Source organism: Pseudophryne corroboree, chromosome 4 (genome assembly GCF_028390025.1).
Source record: "Pseudophryne corroboree isolate aPseCor3 chromosome 4, aPseCor3.hap2, whole genome shotgun sequence".
Classification (NCBI taxonomy): Eukaryota; Metazoa; Chordata; class Amphibia; order Anura; family Myobatrachidae; genus Pseudophryne; species Pseudophryne corroboree.
In genome coordinates, this window is record NC_086447.1 from 583,214,240 (window position 1) to 583,231,998 (window position 17,759).

The following is a 17,759-nucleotide window of genomic DNA, read 5'->3' on the forward strand; positions in this document are numbered from 1 at the left end:
GAGACAGGGTGATCCTCTGATGCATTTGTAAATGGGACCCGGACCATTTGTCCAGTAGATCCCATTGAAAGGTCCTCGCATGGAACCTTCCGAAGGGGATGGCCTCGTACAATGCCACCATCTTCCCCAGGATACGCGTGCAGTGATGCACTGAAACCTTTTTTTTAGCTTTAATAGGTTGCTGACCAGGGCTATGAGCTCCTGAGCCTTTTCCATCGGAAGAAAAACCTTTTTCTGGTCTGTGTCTAGAATCAGACCCAGAAAGGTCAGGCGCGTTGTAGGTACTAGCTGGGACTTCGGTATATTGAGAATCCAGCCGTGCCCCTGCAGCATCCTCACCGACAGCGACACGCTGTCCAGCAACTTCTCCCGAGATCTCGCCTTTATGAGATCGTCCAAGTATGGGATAATTGTGACACCCTGCTTGCGCAGGAGCACCATCATTTCCGCCATTACCTTGGTGAAAATTCTCGGGGCTGTGGAAAGCCCAAACGTCATGCGGTGGACTTTGCAGATGTAGGGGAGGACTTCTGCTCCTGGGAACTAGCTGCATGCAGCTTTTTTCCCTTGCCTTTTCCTCTGGTAAGGAAGGACGATCCCGTACCTTCTTGCTTTTATTGGAACGAAAGGACTGCATTTGATAATGAGGTGCCTTTTTAGTATGCTGCGGGGGGACATAAGGTAAGAAATTCGATTTACCGGCCGTAGCGACAAGGTCCGAGAGGCCTTCTCCAAACAACTCCTACCCCTTGTATGGCAACGACTCCATATGCCGCTTTGAGTCGGCATCCCCCGTCCACTGTCGGGTCCACAGGAGTCGCCTAGCAGAAATAGACATAGCATTTATTCTGGAGCTTAGTAAACAAATGTCTCTTTGAGCATCCCTCATATATAAAGCAGCATCTTTGATATGCTCTAGGGTCATTAGAATGGTATCCTTATCTAGGGTGTCAAGTTCCGTAGATAAGGAATCTGTCCATGCTGAGACAGCACTACACACCCAGGCCGATTCCATAGCCGGTCTAACGATTGTACCGGAATGTGTGTAAATGTGCTTCATGGTTACGATCAGCAGGATTCTTGAGGGAAGCTGTATCCTGAGAAGGCAGTGCCACCTTCTTGGATAAGCGTGTCAGCGCCTTGTCTACCTTCGGCGAAGATTCCCATCGTATCCTGTCCTTTTGTGGAAAGGGATACGCCATAAGAATCCTTTTGGGAACTTGTCTCCTATCTGGAGATTCCCAAGCCTTTTCGCACAAGTCGCTTAGTTCAAATGAGGACGGAAAAGTGACCTCAGGCTTTTTCCCTTTATACATGTGTACCCTCGTGTCAGGGACAGGGGGTTCCTCAGTGATATGCAAAACCTCTTTAATGGCAATCATTTAACGAATACCTTTCGCCACCTTTGGCTGTAATTTTGCATCCTCATAGTCGACACTAGAGTCAGTATCTGTGTCAGTGATCTGGGATACGGTGCGTTTTTGAGACCCCGAAGGTCCTGGTGCCACAGGGACAGGCATGGTCTGACTACCTGACTGATCCCTAGCTTCAGCCTTGTCTAATCGTTTATGCAGTAAATTTACATTTGCATTCAAGACATTCCACATATCCACCCAGTCCGGTGTCGGCGTTGCCGACGGCGACCTGACCATCATGCACTCCCCCTCCTCCTTAGGTGAGCCTTCCTCGTCAAACATGTCGACACACACGTACCAACACACTTCACACACACACAGGGAATCTCTTTTCTGAAGACAGGTTCCCCCTGAGGCCCCTTGGAGAGACAGAGAGAGAGTATGCCAGCACACACCCCAGCGCTATAGAACCCTGGAGAAAAACACAGATTGTTTACCCAGTAGCGCTGCTTAATGTATAAACGCCAATAATGTGCTCCCCCCCCCCCCCTCTACTTTAAAACCCCCTTTCACCGTGTGTCAAGCAGGGGAGAGTCCGGGGAGCTTCCTCTCAGCGGTGCTGTGGAGAGAAAATGGCGCTGGTGAGTGCTGAGGGAGAAGCCCCACCCCCTCGGCGGCGGGCTTCTGTCCCACTCAAACTTACAAAAAAATGGCGGGGGCTCTTTTATATACATGTACAGTGCCCACCTGTACATGTATATAGACTTTTGCCATAGGAGAGGTGTTTTATTGCTGCCCAGGGCGCCCCCCCTGCGCACTGCACCCTTACAGTGACCGGAGTGTGTGAGGTGTATGGGAGCAATGACGCACAGCTCCGGTGCTGTGCGTTACCTCAGTGAAGCACCGAAGGCTTCTGCCGCCTGAGACGTCTTCTGTCTTAGTTTCTTCTGGCTCTGTGAGGAGAACGGCGGCGCGGCTCTGGGGTGAACGCCCAGGACGAACCTGTGTTCACTCCCTCTGGAGCTAATGATGTCCAGTAGCCGAGGAAGCAGAGCCTATCATTTAAGTAGGTCTGCTCCTCTCTCCTCAGTCCCTCGATGCAGGGAGCCTGTTGCCAGCAGTGCTCCCTGAAAAAGAGAAAAAATCCTAACAAAAATGCTTTCTAAGCAGGAAACTCAGGAGAGCTCCCTGCAGTGCACCCATTCTCCTCTGGGCACAGTCTAAAACTGGGATCTGGAGGAGGGGCATAGAGGGAGGAGCCAGTGCACACCCAGAGTCCAAAGTCTTTCTTAAAGTGCCCATGCCTCCTGCGGAGCCCGTCTATTCCCCATGGTCCTTACGGAGTCCCAGCATCCTCTAGGACGTTAGAGAGATAGATATATATATATATATATATATATATATATATATATATATATATATATATATATATATATATATATATATATATATATATATATATATATATATATACACACACACACACACACACACATACATACATACAAGGCTAGAACCCGCGGCATTAATACATCCGCGGTGCCAGTGGTATTTCTGACCACACCATACACATTTTGGCTGGTGGAAAAATGACAAAATAGGGTTTTGGTACTCACCGTTAAATCCTTTTCTCCTAGTCCATAGAGGATGCTGGGGACTCCAAAAGGACCATGGGGTATAGACGGGATCCGCAGGAGCTTGGGCACACTAAAAAGACTTAAGACTGGGTGTGAACTGGCTCCTCCCTCTATGCCCCTCCTCCAGACCTCAGTTATAGGAACTGAGCCCAGGAGAGACGGACACTACAAGGAAAGATTTTTGTCTTAACTAAGGGCTACCAAATTACCAGCCCACACCATAAACATACCGTACCACCGGAATAACACCAAACCAGATAACAGTATGCACAAAACTCCAGCAACCAGCTGTAACAAACCAATACACAAGTCGTGTATAACTAACTTAACCAGTAAGAAAATATATATAATGCAAGTAAGAGTCCGCACTGGGACGGGCGCCCAGCATCCTCTACGGACTAGGAGAAAAGGATTTAACGGCGAGTACCAAAATCCTATTTTCTCTTACGTCCTAGAGGATGCTGGGGACTCCAAAAGGACCATGGGGATTATACCAAAGCTCCAGAACGGGCGGGAGAGTGCAGACGACTCTGCAGCACCAACTGAGCAAACGCCAGGTCCTCAACGGCCAGGGTATCGAACTTATAGAATTTAGCAAAAGTGTTCGAACCCGACCAAGTAACCGCTCGGCAAAGCTGTACTGCCAAAACACCTCGGGCAGCCGCCCAAGATGAGCCCACCTTTCTGGTAGAATGGGCTTTAACCGCCTTCGACACCAGTAACCCCACCGAAGAATGAGCCTGTTGGATCGTACTACAAATCAAGCGTGCAATAGTCTGTTTTGATGCGGGATGACCAACCTTGTTGGCCGCATACAAAACAAACAACGCTTCAGTTTTCCTAGTAACAGCCGTCCTAGAAACGTAAACTTTTAACGCTCTTACAACATCCAGGGATTTTGGAATCGCCACTTCTTCCGAAGCTACCGGAACCACAATAGGTTGGTTAATGTGAAATGACGAAACCACCTTTGGTAGAAATTGTTGACGAGTCCTCAATTCCGCCCTATCCGCATGAAAAATCAAGTACGGACTCTTATGAGATAAAGCTGCCAATTCCGATATTCGCCTGGCAGATGTCAGCGCCAAAAGCATAACCACCTTCCAAGTGAGACATTTTAATTCAACCTTCCGCAAAGGTTCAAACCAGGAAGACATGAGGAACCACCGCAAGACGACATCAAGGTCCCATGGCGCTACAGGCGGTACAAACGGTGGAGCGATATGCATTACACCCTTCACAAAAGTCTGAACCTCTGGGAGGGTAGCCAACTCTTTTTGAAAGAAAATAGACAAAGCCGAAATTTGCACGTTGATGGAACCCAATTTCAGGCCTGCATCTACACCCGCCTGTAAAAAGTGGAGAAAACGACCCAAGTGAAAATCCTTTTTAACCTCACACCAGGAAGCGTATTTCCTCCAGATACGGTGATAGTGTTTCGCCGTAACCTCTTTCCTAGCCTTAATGAGAGTTGGAATGACCTCCCTGGGAATACCCTGGGAATAGATCTGGCGCTCTAACTCCATGCCGTCAAACGCAGCCGCGGTAAGTCTGGAAACACGCATGGACCCTGTAACAACAGATCCTCCCTTAGAGGAAGCGGCCAAGGATCTTCCACCAGCAAGTCCTGAAGATCCGGGTACCAGGCCCTTCTTGGCCAGTCTGGAACGACGAGAATCGCCTGAACCCTTGCTCGACGAATGATCCTCAGCACCTTTGGAATGAGAGGAAGAGGAGGGAACACATACACCGACTGGAAGACCCACGGAGACACCAGGGCGTCCACCGCCGTGGTTTGTGGGTCCCTTGTCCTGGAACAATACCTCGGGAGCTTCTTGTTGAGCCGAGACGCCATCATGTCTATCAACGGAATTCCCCAGCGTCCTGTCACTTCTGCAAAAACCTCTTGGTGCAGAGCCCACTCTCCTGGATGAAGGTCGTGTCTGCTGAGGAAATCCGCTTCCCAGTTGTCCACCCCCGGTAGGAAGACTGCTGACAGTGCGCTGACGTGTTGTTCCGCCCAGCGAAGTATCTTTGTGGCCTCCGCCATTGCCGCTCTGCTCCTTGTTCCGCCTTGCCGGTTTATATGGGCCACCGCTGTGATGTTGTCTGACTGTACCAGGACCGGTCGACCCTGAAGAAAACTTCATGCTTGGAGCAGGCTCTTAATAATAAAATAAAATAGTAAATGGCTCTTAACTCTAGAACATTTATGTGGAGACAGGCTTCCTGGGGCGACCATTTTCCCTGGAAATTTCTTCCTTGGGTGACTGCGCCCCAGCCCCGGAGACTTGCATCTGTTGTCAGAAGTACCCACTCATGATTACCGAATCGACGTCCCCCCAGGAGGTGATTCACTTGTAGCCACCACAGGAGAGAAATTCTGGCTCTGGGAGATAAACTTATCTTCCGGTGAATGTGTAGATGAGACCCGGACCATTTGCTCAGCAAGTCCCACTGAAACACGCGGGCGTGAAATCTGCCGTATGGAATGGCTTCGTACGCCGCAACCATCTTCCCCAGAACCCGAGTACAATGATGCATCGACACACTCAACGGCTTCAGAAGTTCTCTGACCATCGTTTGCAATTCCAGAGCCTTTTCTTCTGGAAGGAATACCTTCTGTAACTCCGTATCCAGAATCATGCCCAGAAACGTAAGCCGAGTGGTCGGAATCAACTGGGATTTCGGCAAATTGAGGACCCATCCGTGTTGTCGCAGGACCGATAGAGACAACTCCACACTTTTCAGTAATCGTTCCTTGGACCTCGCCTTTATCAGGAGATCGTCCAAGTACGGGATAATTGAAACCCCTTGTTTGCGAAGAAGCACCATCATTTCCGCCATGACCTTGGTGAAAATCCTCGGAGCCGTGGAAAGCCCAAACGGCAACGTCTGAAATTGGTAATGAGAATCCTGTATCGCAAACCTGAGGAAAGCCTGATGCGGAGGATATATCGGGACATGTAAGTAGGCATCCTTTATGTCGACTGACGCCATAAAATCCCCCCCTTCTAGGCTGGAGATCACAGCTCGAAGGGATTCCATCTTGAACTTGAAAACTTTCAAGTATGGATTGAGGGATTTTAAATTTAGAATTGGTCTGACCGAACCGTCCGGTTTCGGCACAACAAAGAGGCTCGAGTAGAACCCCTCCCCCCGCTGAGACGAGGGAACGGGAATAATGACCCTCTGTAGACAAAGTTTTTGAATCGCTGCTAGCACCACCCTCCCTGTCCGGAAGACCTACTGGTAATGCCGAAATGAAGAACCGGTGAGGGGGCATCTCCTGAAACTCCAGTTTGTATCCCTGAGACACGATCTCTAGTACCCAGGGATCCAGGCCCGATTGAATCCAGACCTGACAAACTTCGGAGACAGCCCCCCACCGGTTCGGACTCCCCCAGGGAAGCCCCAGCGTCATGCGGTGGACTTAGTAGCAGCAAGGGAGGACTTTTGGTCCTGGGCGCCTGAACCTGCAGAAGGTTTCCTTCCCCTTCCTCTACCTTTTGAAGCGAGGAAGGACGAGCCTTTTCCACGCCTTTACTTATTGTGACGAAAGGACTGCATCTGCTGATGTGGTGCATTTTTCTGTTGTGTGGGAACATAAGGAAGAAAAGAGGACTTACCCGCAGTCGCGGTCGAGACCAGGTCAGACAAGCCGTCCCCAAACAAGACAGTACCTTTGAAGGGTAGCGCTTCCATAGCCCTCTTGGAGTCTGTATCGGCGTTCCATTGATGGATCCACAGGGCCCTCCTGGCTGATATCGACATGGCATTGGTTCTTGAACCCAAGAGACAGACGTCCCTCGCCGCATCCTTTATGTAATCTGCAGCGTCCTTAATATAACCAAGAGTTAGAAGGACATTATCTTTATCCAGAGTATCCATATCATTAGCTAAATTCTCAGCCCATTTAGCAATAGCACTACTCACCCATACCGACGCCACAGCGGGTCTGAGCAATGCACCTGAATTAGCGAAGATGGACTTCAGAGACGTCTCCAGCTTGCGATCCGCCGGATCTTTGAGAGCTGCCGTGTCAGGAGACGGAAGCGCCACTTTCTTAGACAAACGAGATAAAGCTTTGTCAACAGTTGGAGATGCCTACCATTTTTCCCTATCATCAGAGGGGAAAGGATACGCCATGTAAATTCTCTTGGGAATCTGCCATTTCTTATCCGGCGACTCCCAAGCCTTTTCACAAAGAGTATTCATTTCATGAGAGGGGGGAAATTTCACCTCAGGTTTTTTTCCCTTGAACAAGCAAATCCTAGTTTCCTGTACCGCAAGTTCATCAGAAATGTGTAAAACATCTTTTATAGCCACAATCATGTACTGAATACTCTTAACTAAATGTGGATGTAACTCTGCCTCAGTGAAATAGACGTCGGAATCAGAGTCCGTGTCGGTATCAGTATCTACCACCTGAGTAAATGGCCGCTTTTGCGCCCCAGACGGGGTCTGAACCTGAGACAAAGCCTCTTCCATGGACTTTTTCCACACCTGGGTCTGTGCCTCAGACTTATCTAATCTCTTTGATAAGGAAGCTACATTCGAGTTTATCGTACTGAGCAATGCTAGCAAATCAGGTGTCGGCTGCGTCGACAGTCCCAACTCTAGCCCCGCATCCGCTCCCCCAATAACCTCCTCCGGTGAATAAGCTTCAGCCTCAGACATGCCGACACGTAGTACCGACACACCACAACACACAGAACGTCCCTGCTAGGTGACAGGCCTACAATAAAGCCCAGACAGAGGACACAGAGGGAGTATGCCAGCTCACACCCCAGCGCCCATATATCGCAAAAAACGATATATGTACCCAGCGCTGCTTTATCTCACTATTAAGCACCACACTGCGGCCCCCCTCTGAAAAAGCCCCCCCCGTTACTTGGAGAAGCGTGGAGGTCCTTGCAGCGTCTCTATCCCTCAGCCGCGTGTTGCAGGGAAAATGGCACCGGTGAGCTGCGGGACGAAGCTCCGCCCCCTTCCCGGCACGCTTCGGCCCGGCAAATTCAAAAGTGTTTAAAAATGCCGGCGGGGGTCTGTACACGGTGCCGAGGCACCCACAATCTTTGTGCCGCCCTAAGAAACTTTAGTAACATGCTGCCCAGGGCGCCCCCCAGCGCCCTGCACCCAGTGAATACCGTTGGTGATGTGTGTGGGAGCATGGAGCACAGCGTCACCGCTGTGCTTTACCTTCCGTCACTGAAGTCTTCTGCCGTCCTGCAGTCTTCTGATCTTCTCATACTCACCCGACTTCTGTCTTCTGGCTTCTGTGAGGGGGTGACGGCGTGGCTCCGGGAACAAGCAGCTAGGCGCACCAAGTGATCAAACTCTCTGGAGCTAATGGTGTCCAGTAGCCGAGAAGCAGAGCCTTGAAACTCACAGAAGTAGGTCCTGCTTCTCTCCCCTCACTCCCACGCTGCAGGGAGCCTGTAGCCAGCAGGGCTCCCTGAAAATAAAAAACGTAACAAAAAGTATTTTCTAGAGAAACTCAGTAGAGCTCCCCTAGTGTGCATCCAGTCACTCCTGGGCACAAAGTCTAACTGAGGTCTGGAGGAGGGGCATAGAGGGAGGAGCCAGTTCACACCCAGTCTTAAGTCTTTTTAGTGTGCCCAAGCTCCTGCAGATACCGTCTATACCCCATGGTCCTTTTGGAGTCCCCAGCATCCTCTAGGACGTAAGAGAAACTATATTTAATATAAACATTACTTTGGAGATTTGTTTTTTCTTTAAATTTATAGCATATAATAGAGGATTTAACAAAATCCAGGCTACAGGATGCTTACAAATTGGCTAAGGACACTAGCTCCCAGGGAGCTACGACATCATTGAATCAAGACATTTGTCCTTCTCCAAGAACAGTTGCTATAACGTGTTGTAGTTGGAGGAGATGGCTAAATACTCAGACAACATTTCTCATTTTAGCTTTTTTTAATTTAATTTAAGATGAATTAGAGGACTGAGGTGGGGGAAACATGATGTGAATAGAAGGGTGTGCAATGTCTGTATGTAGGATATATTATTTATTAGTAGATACCATATAAATGGGCTTTAATATTTGTTCTGAATTTTAGGATGGCTCCTTAATCCTACAAAAATAACTTAGCCCTATAAGAAGACATCTTTCATTAGTATAACGTCTGTCTTCCTTACACCTTCTTGCATGCCAGAAACAGAAGCAAAGGTTAAAGTATGCAAAAAAATTACAACTCTTTCCCACACTTACTAAGGTGACAAATAATTTATGACATGGTTACCTGGTTGTTCTGATGATAACGAAAAATAGTCACTGTTCCAGTTGATGAGGCAGTTAGAATTCTCTCTTGATCTAAAAACTACACAAACACAACTTTAGAATATTGTATTCATAAATCTTAACAAAAGTCTTCGCTTTAAGAAATGTACTCCATAAACAGTTTGTGAATGAAGATGTATGACTACCGGGAACGCATTTGTAATGAAGCATACATTCTTGTACTACCAGGTTCTTTGTTTGAATTTGTCGCAGAAAGCCTGTATGACATTAAAATCCAAAATGGCAGGAGTTGTGGACACTAATTTCATATATGATCTGTAACATTTTTAGTTGTATCAAAATTTTGTATAGAACTTGTTTTGTTCAGCATAAAAAACAGGAAACAAAGTACTATTATGCAGCTTTGGTATATTAATATATACATTTTACACACCTTGTGGTTCATTGACCCGTTTTGGATTACTAAAAGACAATACTCGAGTTCTTCAAGCAGCGCCCTGGCGGCACCCCCAGTTGCATAAATTGCTTTTAAACAAATTAAATCACGCACTATGCATTTATAACAATTGTGGAGCATTAACCAAGCTAAATTAGGTAAACATTAATAACTTCCCTTTGCCGATTGGCTTGAATAGCTGCTAAATTCTAAGACTACTTCTGTTAGATCTGTGGTACCCAAACTCAGTATTCAAAGTGCTACAACAGGTCATGTACTGTAGGTCACCAAGCAGTTGCACAGGTGTATTCATTACCAACGGACACATTTTAGCCATTTTCCTGGCATGAGGTCATCAGATGCGACCACACCAGCAAGTGTCTTATCTGATCTGGTCGCACCCGATGCGACCAGTCAAATACACAGTGTGTGTAGCTGCAGGGAGGAGAAACTTCCCACAGCTGCTGTTCTCAGACGGACTTTCCAATACTTCTGCCTCCCTGTAGCAGCTTGGGAAGTGTAAATAAACCCCTCCCAGCCCACCCCAGTATGCACTTTGTTGCAGAGTGGCTGAGAAAATGAAAATAGCAATGTTCACTATCAGATATTTGAAAACCCGTTTGTTTTTGTTTTACAAATATAAAATTGTATTTTATTTTTTTAATAAAATCATTATGGATAACTTTAAATAAGTGTTCTTCACCTAATTCACTCTTAAAAAAAATAAAAATAAAATACAATGAGCGGTTTAAAAAAAAAAAAAAAAAAAGGTGGAGCTAATTATTTCACTTGTGATTCTGTGAGGAGACCTGGAAAACGTGAACTGTTGGAGGTCCTTGAGGACTGAGTTTTGAAACCACTGTATTAGAGCTTTAATATGGCTTATGCTTAAAGTGACCAATTTTTTAGGGGTTGTAATTACGGGTTGGTATCAGGAGACAGACGTTTGGGATCCCGGAGGTCACCATATCGATCACGGCCATTAGAATGTCGTGTGGGGCTTGCCACAGTTTTTATTCCCACTCTGTGGGTGTCGTGGACACCCACAGGTGGGAATAGTCCCTGTTAGTTGTCATGCCGACTGTTGGGTTGGCCGGAGATCGGGATTCCGGTGTCTGTATAGTGATTAGCGGGATCCTGACCACCTGTCACATGACTACATCCTGTAATTACAGCCAGTGTTATCTGAAACTGCACACTGCCTGGGCTTGACAGAAACAAGACACATACATTCCAAGCTAAACAATCATGTACTGCCTTCCACATTCCAGTCAGACACTTATACCTTAACAATAGATCCTGGAAAAGAATCTGGCAGTTGGCAGCATGCTCTTCATGCCGACTACCGGACATAAACTGGTGTAACGGGCCAAAAAAAAATAAGATTTTACTTACCGATAAATCTATTTCTCGTAGTCCGTAGTGGATGCTGGGGACTCCGTCAGGACCATGGGGAATAGCGGCTCCGCAGGAGACAGGGCACAAAAGTAAAAGCTTTAGGATCAGGTGGTGTGCACTGGCTCCTCCCCCTATGACCCTCCTCCAAGCCTCAGTTAGGATACTGTGCCCGGACGAGCGTACACAATAAGGAAGGATTTTGAATCCCGGGTAAGACTCATACCAGCCACACCAATCACACTGTACAACCTGTGATCTGAACCCAGTTAACAGCATGATAACAGCGGAGCCTCTGAAAAGATGGCTCACAACAATAATAACCCGATTTTTGTAACAATAACTATGTACAAGTATTGCAGACAATCCGCACTTGGGATGGGCGCCCAGCATCCACTACGGACTACGAGAAATAGATTTATCGGTAAGTAAAATCTTATTTTCTCTGACGTCCTAGTGGATGCTGGGGACTCCGTCAGGACCATGGGGATTATACCAAAGCTCCCAAACGGGCGGGAGAGTGCGGATGACTCTGCAGCACCGAATGAGAGAACTCCAGGTCCTCTTTAGCCAGGGTATCAAATTTGTAGAATTTTACAAACGTGTTCTCCCCCGACCACGTAGCTGCTCGGCAGAGTTGTAATGCCGAGACCCCTCGGGCAGCCGCCCAGGATGAGCCCACCTTCCTTGTGGAATGGGCCTTGACAGATTTAGGCTGTGGCAGGCCTGCCACAGAATGTGCAAGTTGAAATGTGCTACAAATCCAACGAGCAATCGTCTGCTTAGAAGAGCACCCAGTTTGTTGGGTGCATACAGGATAACAGCGAGTCAGATTTCCTGACTCCAGCCGTCCTGGAAACCTATATTTTCAGGGCCCTGACAACATCTAGCAACTTGGAGTCCTCCAAGTCCCTAGTAGCCGCAGGTACCACAATAAGCTGGTTCAGGTGAAACGCTGACACCACCTTAGGAAGAAACTGGGGACGAGTCCGCAGCTCTGCCCTGTCCGAATGGACAATCAGATATGGCTTTTGTGAGACAAAGCCGCCAATTCTGACACTCGCCTGGCCGAGGCCAGGGCCAACAGCATGGTCACTTTTCATGTGAGATATTTCAAATCCACAGATTTGAGCGGTTTAAAATGTGATTTGAGGAATCCCAGAACTACGTTGAGATCCCACAGTGCCACTGGAGGCACAAAAAGGGGGTTGTATATGCAATACTCCCTTGACAAACTTCTGGACTTCAGGAACTGAAGCCAATTCTTTCTGGAAGAAAATTGACAGGGCCGAAATTTGAACCTTAATGGACCCCAATTTGAGGCCCATAGACACTCCTGTTTGCAGGAAATGCAGGAATCGACCGAGTTGAAATTTCTTCGTGGGGCCTTCCTGGCCTCACACCACGCAACATATTTTCGCCACATGTGGTGATAATGTTTTGCGGTCACCTCCTTCCTGGCTTTGACCAGGGTAGGAATGACCTCTTCCGGAATGCCTTTTTCCCTTAGGATCTGGCGTTCCACCGCCATGCCGTCAAACGCAGCCGCGGTAAGTCTTGGAACAGACCTGGTACTTGCTGAAGCAAGTCCCTTCTTAGCGGCAGAGGCCATGAGTCCTCTGTGAGCATTTCTTGAAGTTCCGGGTGCCACGTCCTTCTTGGCCAATCCGGAGCCACGAGTATAGTTCTTACTCCTCTACGTCTTATAATTCTCAGTACCTTGGTTATGAGAAGCAGAGGAGGGAACACATACACCGACTGGTACACCCACGGTGTTACCAGAACGTCCACAGATATTGCTTGAGGGTCTCTTGACCTGGCGCAATACCTGTCCAGTTTTTTGTTCAGGCGGGACGCCATCATGTCCACCTTTGGTCTTTCCCAACGGTTCACAATCATGTGGAATACTTCCCGATGAAGTCCCCACTCTCCCGGGTGGAGGTCGTGCCTGCTGAGGAAGTCTGCTTCCCAGTTGTCAACTCCCGGAATGAACACTGCTGACAGTGCTATCACATGATTTTCCGCCCAGCGAAGAATCCTTGCAGTTTCTGCCATTGCCCTCCTGCTTCTTGTGCCGCCCTGTCTGTTTACGTGGGAGACTGCCGTGATGTTGTCCCACTGGATCAATACCGGCTGACCTTGAAGCAGAGGTCTTGCTAAGCTTAGAGCATTGTAAATTGCTCTTAGCTCCAGTATATTTATGTGGAGAGAAGTCTCCAGACTTGATCACACTCCCTGGAAATTTTTTCCTTGTGTGACTGCTCCCCAGCCTTTCAGGCTGGCATCCGTGGTCACCAGGACCCAGTCCTGAATGCCGAATCTGTGGCCCTTTAGTAGATGAGCACTCTGCAGCCACCACAGAAGAGACACCCTTGTCCTTGGAGACAGGGTTATCCGCTGATGCATCTGAAGATGCGATCCGGACCATTTTTCCAGCAGATCCCACTGAAAAGTTCTTGCGTGAAATCTGCCGAATGGAATCGCTTCGTAAGAAGCCACCATTTTTCCCAGGACCCTTGTGCAATGATGCACTGACACTTTTCCTGGTTTTAGGAGGTTCCTGACTAGCTCGGATAACTCCCTGGCTTTCTCCTCCGGGAGAAACACCTTTTTCTGGACTGTGTCCAGAATCATCACTAGGAACAGCAGACGTGTCGTCGGAGACAGCTGCGATTTTGGAATATTTAGAATCCACCCGTGCTGTCGTAGAACTACTTGAGATAGTGCTACTCCGACCTCCAACTGTTCTCTGGACCTTGCCCTTATCAGGAGATCGTCCAAGTAAGGGATAATTAAGACGCCTCTTCTTTGAAGAAGAATCATCATTTCGGCCATTACCTTGGTAAAGACCCGGGGTGCCGTGGACAATCCAAACGGCAGCGTCTGAAACTGATAGTGACAGTTTTGTACCACGAACCTGAGGTACCCTTGGTGAGAAGGGCAAATTGGGACATGGAGGTAAGCATCCTTGATGTCCAGGGACACCATATAGTCCCCTTCTTCCTGGTTCGCTATCACTGCTCTGAGTGACTCCATCTTGATTTGAACCTTTGTAAGTGTTCAAATATTTCAGATTTAGAATAGGTCTCACCGAGCCTTCTGGCTTCAGTACCACAATATAGTGTGGAATAATACCCCTTTCCTTGTTGTAGGAGGGGTACTTTGATTATCACCTGCTGGGAATACAGCTTGTGAATTGTTTCCACTACTGCCTCCCTGTCGGAGGGAGACGTTGGTAAAGCAGACTTCAGGAACCTGCGAGGGGGAGACGTCTCGAATCTCCAATCTGTACCCCTGGGATACTACTTGTAGGATCCAGGGGTCTACTTGCGAGTGAGCCCACTGCGTGCTGAAAGTCTTGAGACGACCCCCCCCACCGCACCTGAGTCCGCTTGTACGGCCCCAGCGTCATGCTGAGGACTTGGCAGAAGCGGTGGAGGGCTTCTGTTTCTGGGAATGGGCTGCCTGCTGCAGTCTTCTTCCCTTTCCTCTATCCCATGGCAGATATGACTGGCCTTTTGCCCGCTTGCCCTTATGGGGACGAAAGGACTGAGGCTGAAAAGACGTTGTCTTTTTCTCCTTTATACGGCAATACTTCCATGTGCCGTTTGGAATCTGCATCACCTGACCACTGTCGTGTCCATAAACAACTTCTGGCAGATATGGACATCGCACTTACTCTTGATGCCAGAGTGCAAATATCCCTCTGTGCATCTCGCATATATAGAAATGCATCCTTTAAATGCTCTATAGTCAATAAAATACTGTCCCTGTCAAGGGTATCAATATTTTCAGTCAGGGAATCCGACCAAGCCACCCCAGCGCTGCACATCCAGGCTGAGGCGATCGCTGGTCGCAGTATAACACCAGTATGTGTGTATATACTTTTTAGGATATTTTCCAGCCTCCTATCAGCTGGCTCCTTGAGGGCGGCCCTATCTGGAGACGGTACCGCCACTTGTTTTGATAAGCGTGTGAGCGCCTTATCCACCCTAAGGGGTGTTTCCCAACGCGCCCTAACTTCTGGCGGGAAAGGGTATACCGCCAATAATTTTCTATCGGGGGAAACCCACGCATCATCACACACTTCATTTAATTTATCTGATTCAGGAAAAACTACAGGTAGTTTTTTCACACTCCACATAATACCCTTTTTTGTGGTACTTGTAGTATCTGAAATATGTAACACCTCCTTCATTGCCCTTAACAAGTAACGTGTGGCCCTAAAGGAAAATACGTTTGTTTCTTCACCGTCGACACTGGAGTCAGTGTCCGTGTCTGTGTCGACCGACTGAGGTGAAAGGACGTTTTAACGCCCCTGACGGTGTTTGAGACGCCTGGACAGATACTAATTGGTTTGCCGGCCGTCTCATGTCGTCAACCGACCTTGCAGCGTGTTGACATTATCACGTAATTCCTTAAATAAGCCATCCATTCCGGTGTCGACTCCCTAGAGAGTGACATCACCATTACAGGCAATTGCTCCGCCTCCTCACCAACATCGTCCTCATACATGTCGACACACACGTACCGACACACAGCACACACACAGGGAATGCTCTGATAGAGGACAGGACCCCACTAGCCCTTTGGGGAGACAGAGGGAGAGTTTGCCAGCACACACCAAAAACGCTATAATTATACAGGGACAACCTTTATGTAAGTGTTTTTCCCTTATAGCATTTTAATATATATAGTCATATCGCCAAATAAGTGCCCCCCCTCTCTGTTTTAACCCTGTTTCTGTAGTGCAGTGAAGGGGAGAGCCTGGGAGCCTTCCCACCAGCATTTCTGTGAGGGAAAATGGCGCTGTGTGCTGAGGAGAATAGGCCCCGCCCCCTTTTCGGCGGGCTTCTTCTCCCGTTTTTCTGAGACCTGGCAGGGGTTAAATACATCCATATAGCCCCCAGGGGCTATATGTGATGTATTTTTAGCCAGAATAAGGTACTATCATTGCTGCCCAGGGCGCCCCCCCCAGCGTCCTGCACCCTCAGTGACCGCTGCTATAAAGTGTGCTGACAACAATGGCGCACAGCTGCAGTGCTGTGCGCTACCTTATGAAGACTGAAAAGTCTTCTGCCGCCGGTTTCTGGACCTCTTCACTTTTCGGCATCTGCAAGGGGGTCGGCGGCGCGGCTCCGGGACGAACCCCAGGGTGAGACCTGTGTTCCGACTCCCTCTGGAGCTAATGGTGTCCAGTAGCCTAAGAAGCCAATCCATCCTGCACGCAGGTGAGTTCACTTCTCTCCCCTAAGTCCCTCGATGCAGTGAGCCTGTTGCCAGCAGGACTCACTGAAAATAAAAAACCTAACAAAACTTTTACTCTAAGCAGCTCTTTAGGAGAGCCACCTAGATTGCACCCTTCTCGGCCGGGCACAAAAATCTAACTGAGGCTTGGAGGAGGGTCATAGGGGGAGGAGCCAGTGCACACCACCTGATCCTAAAGCTTTTACTTTTGTGCCCTGTCTCCTGCGGAGCCGCTATTCCCCATGGTCCTGACGGAGTCCCCAGCATCCACTAGGACGTCAGAGAAATGCAGTGTATGCGGGCTACCGTTCCGAAAAGAACGATCAGTTGGTCATGCCGGAACGTCTAACACGTCTGTCCGTTGCAGTATTTTCTGTATTTTATTTTAAGTTGAAAGTCGGCCGCATTTGGAAGTGTATTCGCTACCGCAGCTAACTGACTGGCATATCCTCTGTTCCTTCACTGAGGAGGAACCCAGATATCATGTGGTCATACACTGTGAGAGATCTCAGTGTATGCCCATGATATCTACAGGGTGTAAGGCCGCTGGATAAAATTCCTGACGGTTTGACATGTATTTTATCTTGTAACGTATGCCCAGCTTAAATTATCTCACACTAATGTGTTATTACTTCATTTTTGCCATAGAATGGTGCTCAATTTTGATTCAGAGCCCTGATGTAATTGTACAATGTCTGTAATATTGTTTTTTTCTCAATACCTTGTTCTAATTTGTGCATGTAATCGTTAAATGAATTTGTGCATGTAATCGTTAAATGAATTCTATATTGTAAAACAGGTACATGAAATAAGGAGTCTCTTCTACTGGCATCAGACAGTATGCACAGCATACACAAGTACATAACTGAAAATAAGCAAACAAAAATAAAAAGTCCTAGCACTCCTTGTGCTCAGCAATCAGTCAGCTGCTATGCCTTGGAGACATCCTTGCCATGCTCTCCTGGCACAGCCAATGTCCTCAGTCCCTGGCACTAAACTGTACCCTACTCAATGGCCTCTAGCAGGCATCAGCGACCCGTGTAGTGGGTTAACGGGATTTTAAAACTCCTCTCCTGCTTCTGACTTCCGGCTGGCTCTGGGGAAGCTGGAAAACCCAGACTTCTGTTTTTCCACTTGCAGCGGTGCAATTCCGAAAGCCTGGGGTTATAAGTATCCACTGCAGGTGCAGAATTTAAAGGTCTTGTTTTCGTCTCCCTTGGAGGGAGCGGATACCACCAGAATGTGGCCAATTGTGGCGAGACACAAGCCCACTCACTATAATATACATATGTGAAAGCCCTCACTTACTGACCAACGCATCACTAATTCTCTTACTTCCGGATATGAAATTTAACAGATATTCTGCAGGTGGGAAATAGGAAAACTACATAATTAGAATTTTAATAAACCTTCCCTAAGGGGAT

General features: G+C 48.0%; 1 protein-coding gene across 1 annotated transcript in view; it reads right to left on the minus strand.

Annotated features, from left to right (window-relative positions):
- The window catches only part of NUP43 (nucleoporin 43), a 235,492-nt gene that overhangs the window by 115,669 nt on the left and 102,064 nt on the right, over window positions 1-17,759 (minus strand). The window contains exon 3 of the mRNA XM_063917518.1: window positions 9,259-9,336. Coding sequence (XP_063773588.1) covers window positions 9,259-9,336 — 78 coding nt within the window. The remainder of the gene's footprint in view (window positions 1-9,258; window positions 9,337-17,759) is intronic.